Source organism: Nestor notabilis, unplaced genomic scaffold (genome assembly GCF_000696875.1).
Source record: "Nestor notabilis isolate BGI_N333 unplaced genomic scaffold, ASM69687v1 scaffold13568, whole genome shotgun sequence".
In the NCBI taxonomy this organism is placed as follows: domain Eukaryota; kingdom Metazoa; phylum Chordata; class Aves; order Psittaciformes; family Psittacidae; genus Nestor; species Nestor notabilis.
This window is the reverse complement of record NW_009939697.1, coordinates 26,310-31,462: the sequence shown is the minus strand read 5'-3', so window position 1 is coordinate 31,462 and position 5,153 is coordinate 26,310. Positions and strand designations below refer to the sequence as shown.

At 33.4% G+C, this 5,153-nt stretch overlaps 1 protein-coding gene across 1 annotated transcript in view; it reads left to right on the top strand.

Moving 5' to 3' along the window:
- LOC104409960 (dynein heavy chain 5, axonemal-like) overlaps window positions 1-5,153 on the top strand; it is a gene marked incomplete at its 5' end in the record, with an annotated part of 58,228 nt that overhangs the window by 30,522 nt on the left and 22,553 nt on the right. Inside the window, 4 exons of the mRNA XM_010020000.1 lie at window positions 661-798; window positions 1,380-1,515; window positions 2,962-3,278; window positions 4,644-4,799. Coding sequence (XP_010018302.1) covers window positions 661-798; window positions 1,380-1,515; window positions 2,962-3,278; window positions 4,644-4,799 — 747 coding nt within the window. The remainder of the gene's footprint in view (window positions 1-660; window positions 799-1,379; window positions 1,516-2,961; window positions 3,279-4,643; window positions 4,800-5,153) is intronic.

Below are 5,153 nucleotides of genomic sequence, written 5' to 3'. Positions count from 1 at the left end.
AAAGAGTGTGCAGTTTTATGCCTCTGACCCCCTTCTGAGTGTGGCAGCTGTTATCTAGTTCAGTTCACTATTGCAGTTGTTTTAACTTAATTAGACAAAAACTCGACATCTGGTTCTTTTAATGTTCTGGATCTCAGTTCATAAGAAGACTGACTGTACACAGACTCTGTCTACCAGTGTTGTTTAGAAAAATACAGCATTAGAAGTTGTTAAAAGGTAAGAATGAAAGTCAGGAAGAACATGGTCAAGCATGATTTTAACACAGAATAAACAGGAATGACTGAAAGGGTAGCAAGATTTGTAGTTAGAGGTAGTATTTTTCATTAGACAAAGAAAATTGGTTGGAGAAATCAAACAGGCTTCTAGTGGCACCAGTGTTTTTCGCACAGTAACGTTTTGTGTCACATGGAGAATGGCTGGTATTCTCAAAGGCTTTGCTAATTATTTTTTCTAATTGATGTTAGACCAACTGCTTGATTGCAGCTACCTGCAGTAAGAAGTCAGTTTGTTGTAAAATTTAAATGGAAGGTTTAAAATGGATGATAAAATCTTTATTGAGCAGTTTGATTTTGAAATGTTGAACAGTAAAACTCTTTGAGATATATCAAATGCTTTGAGATGTTGTATGTATGAATACACTTATATTTGTATGTTTCATAGGCTAATCTAGTAATCCAGGAGAATCGGCTAACCACTGCTATGCTGGATCTGCAGAAAGCTCAAGAAGAACTGGGTGCCAAGCAAGAAGAATTAGATATTGTGCAGGCAGAGTATGAAAACGCAATGAGAGAAAAAAAGGTAACTGCTCTTTACAGAAAAGAAGTTGCCACATTTTAAGGAAAACTGAATGCATTCTCTCAATTTCACTGTTATTCCTTGGAAAGGATGTTGATGAACAGCGAATGAGAGAGAGAGATTATTTGGATACTGACTCTTTGGATCCCATCTCTCTCCTCTCTCTCTGATACTCTTGCCTGCTCCCTTCTGCCTCCTTAATATGTTTTTTATTCGGATTATTTGTTTAGCACCTACGACTGTAACATCAAATGTCTTTAATGTATGTTATCTCTGCATAATGGGCAGAATTCCCAAGACTTAATAGGCACCAGGCAGTTTGCATATCTTTTAACATGTATGCCAACATGAAAGTTAAGAGCAGATAGATAACCAAGTTAAATCATATTTATGACAGATGTTAATAGTTTGTCCTGATGTGTCTTTTCCGTCCTATTTTTCCCCTCCTTATCTGCATGGTGATATAAGTGAGAATATAAATGTAAGCTGTTGTTTAACACCTGGTTTAATTAGGTGTAGAGATTTTTCTGGTCTATCAGATACTTAACTGTAAACCATCTTTCTTGGTGTATGGTTTTGTCTAGACTTTGCTTGAAGATGCTGAGCGTTGTCGTCATAAAATGCAAACAGCCTCAAGTCTGATAAGTGGTTTAGCAGGTGAAAAAGAGAGGTGGACAGAGCAGAGTAAAGAATTTGCCATGCAAACTAAGAGGCTAGTGGGTAAGTTTTTCTCCCACCTTTGAACTTGGAAGTAAGTCACTTGAGTCATAATGGGTTGTGAAATTGGAAATATTTAAAGTTTCAAACTTTTCCTTTTTAGTTTAGCTACCCTGTTGCTAGAATGAGAATAACTGTTATTAAATCTCTTGCTAAAGCACTGCTAGGTAAAAAATAGAATATGACACTAAAGTTCATATTAAAAAAAATACAGGAACTTTAACTGGGCATGGGTTTTAACTTGAAATGTATAACATGGAGAGCATACTTGGGACACTAATGTTTTAAGTTTGCTGATGTTCGTAGATAGCAGTCCAAAGACAGTGTTATGTTAGCAAGTGCCAATAGAATGTCTATAACTGAGAATACATATGGATGAGAGGAAGACTTATATTCAGGCACTGACATTTATATGTAGAAACAGTTTTTTTAAATGCAGTTATTAATGTTCATCAAAGTTTTGTTTCCTAGAAGCTAATTTTTATTTTGTAAATATGCATTTGGAAACTAAAGTTCGAATAAATAAGGAATTAATTCATTAGTGAGATCAAGTAAAACAAATTTATCTTGTCCTTTAGTGTGGACTGAAATTTCTTCTCTCTCTTTTGTCTTGAAATGTTGTAAAAAGCATGTATTGTTGTACAGGTTGCATTATAGTAGATATTTAATTTGCTGGTATAATATGTATACGTATATTATTAACTTACTAAAACTATAGGATACCTTCCCCATATACTTATCATGGGTTTTTTTTTTATAGTTAACTTGAAAAAGTTTAAAAAATATTAGTGCTCTATAAAAGTACAGTACCTTCTCCAGTTTGAATCCTGCATTCCCACTTCAGAGGCAAAAAACCCCCAAACTGTGGTGTCATGAAACTTGGGGGACAGTTTTGAACTTGCCCAGAAGATTAAAACTTGTCACACTTAATCCCTATATAATGATGTTTATTACAATTTTTATTAATAGCAATAATAATTGTAATTTATTTGTTCTGAAATACTACTCTTAAATAAAGGTTCTTTTTTTCCCTCCAAAATATGGTTTAAGCTGGTTCTTATGATTGTGCAAGGAAATGATGGAATTGGAAGTTTGTGAGTAAGTTTATTCTGCCGTGTCCTGCTTGTGCAGGATCTGTTGTTTGGAATAGTGTTATGTGTGTGTGTGTTGGGTTGACCTTGGCTGGCTGTCAGATGCCCATCTCTTGATTTCTGCAGTTGCACTGTAAGAAGTAATACAAAGTAGACATGACATCTATGAAATGTAGCATGCTCTTGCTATGTAATGAACCTTGGGAAAAAAGATGACAAATCAGCCTTATGGCTCAAAGTTTGTGCTTCAGTTATCAGCCAAATGAAACAACAACCAGAGAAGGAAGCAGCTCATTCATGAACAGAATAGACAAAGTTGTAATGTTTTGTTTTATTTTTTCCACTTTTTCTCTTTAAGGTGATGTCCTTTTGGCTACAGCTTTTCTGTCCTATTCTGGTCCTTTTAACCAAGAGTTCCGCAACCTGCTATTAAATGACTGGCAGAAGGAAATGAAAAGCCGGAAAATCCCCTTTAGTAACAACTTGAACCTCATAGAAATGTTGACTGATGCTCCAACTATCAGTGAATGGAACCTACAAGGATTACCAAATGATGACTTATCCATACAGAATGGAATCATTGTCACTAAAGCATCTCGTTATCCTTTATTAATCGATCCACAGGCACAGGGTAAAATTTGGATTAAAAATAAAGAAGGCAGAAATGAACTTCAGGTAATAAGAGTATTGGTGCTTTCATAATCCCTAGAAATTCTTAGCTCACAAAACATTATAATTCAGCGATTCAAATACTTCTTGGCAAATGCCTTTTATTTAAATTGCTTAGGCTGAATATAAAGGATATTTCAGATATAATTGGGCACATATTAGATTTGAGATTTGTCTAGATATGAAGATGTACATTTGAAGCTTATTAGTTTCAGTGTCTTGATTTGTTTAATGGATTTATTTAATGAAACTTAAGCCTTTGGAAAATAGGCTGGATGGCTAATGTCTGGTAAGAGTTGAAGCATGTTTACAGAATATAATAAGCATTACCAAAACCCCAAGTAAGTGATTAATACAAGTTCATATAAATGTTTAAAACTGAAGATGCAGAACATATTTTTATCATCTTTTAATTAGAATTATTGATAATTCGTGTTGTCTTAGAATGGATGTCAGGTGTTAAATGTTTTGCAAACGTACAGTGAAGACAGTACTTCAGCAACATCGGTCTGAGGCAAGATACATCAATTCAGTGCAAACAAGAAAATATGAGAAAGTCTGCACTTGCTACATTTGTGATTACACCAATAAACCAGCTTTTTCGAAAGATATCTCTGAAAAAGATAAAGAGAAGTTTGAAGGGTGATAATAGAGTTGTTGAGAGTATTACTAGGAAATTACTTTCATTCATGTTGATTGTTGTCTCAGTACAGAACCCTTTAATGGTTGCCTAGCCTGTTATGTAGTTATGTTAAAAAATTATTATTAGACTTCAACTGTAGAATTATAAATGAACTAAGCTGAATGTGCTTTGTGTACATGTTGACAAGTAATCAAAATTGTCCTGAGGACTCCTTTTTAAAACAAAGACTATTTAATGTCTTGTTAAATATAAGCTTCTAATTTTTAAGAAAACAAAAAGGGGCCCTAATCTTGGAATTGACCTTGCTGCAGTTTGACTTGGGGATGTTATCCAAGGTAAAACTGAAAATGATAAAAGGTTCCTGTAAATTTCTGGTTTGGTTGCATTCATAGGATATCAAAATTGTAAGTGTTCAGTGCTGCTTTGCTTCGACTTTTATAGTTGAAAAAGATGAGTTTGCCTTCAGTGACATCTGAGAGTACTGCACACTGATGCTACATTTTTTTGTGCTCACAGTCTTTGCCTCAATCCTAGTCTAACCATAGGATCATTGTTTTTGTCAGTAATACAAATAAAATGAAATAATTTTTGAGAATGAAACAAAAACCTTGGAAACTGGGTGTAACATAATATGTAATATAAATAAAATGAAATAATTTTTGAATATAAAACAAAAAGCTTGGAAACTGGGTGTAACATAATATGTAGGTCCATAATTGTATTTTTAGGTCACTTCTTTGAATCACAAGTATTTTAGAAATCACTTAGAAGACAGCCTTTCTTTGGGAAGACCTCTTTTGATAGAAGATGTTGGAGAAGAGCTAGACCCAGCACTTGATAATGTTTTGGAAAGAAACTTCATTAAAACAGGTTCAGCAAATAAGGTAAAAATAAAACAAATGAACAAATAAGTGGAAACAGACATAACCCTCCTTGCCCTCAACAAAAAACCTTGTATAAGTATATGACTTTGAAGATTAAAGTCATATTTAAATTTGATTAATGCTAATACTAAAATAAGTAGAGTTTAAGATATCAAATAGTAAATATATTTAACCTACAGAGTTCATTATCCCTTTGCTTATGTCAATTTTTAAAGACTAAAATTATCTGTGAATGAATAACTTAAAGTGATCCATAGATATTTTCAACAAATACTTAGCATCAGACATATAATTTAAAACTAGATTTTTACACCTTTTAACAGAAAAATGTATCCTGTGTTTCTACATGCAGTA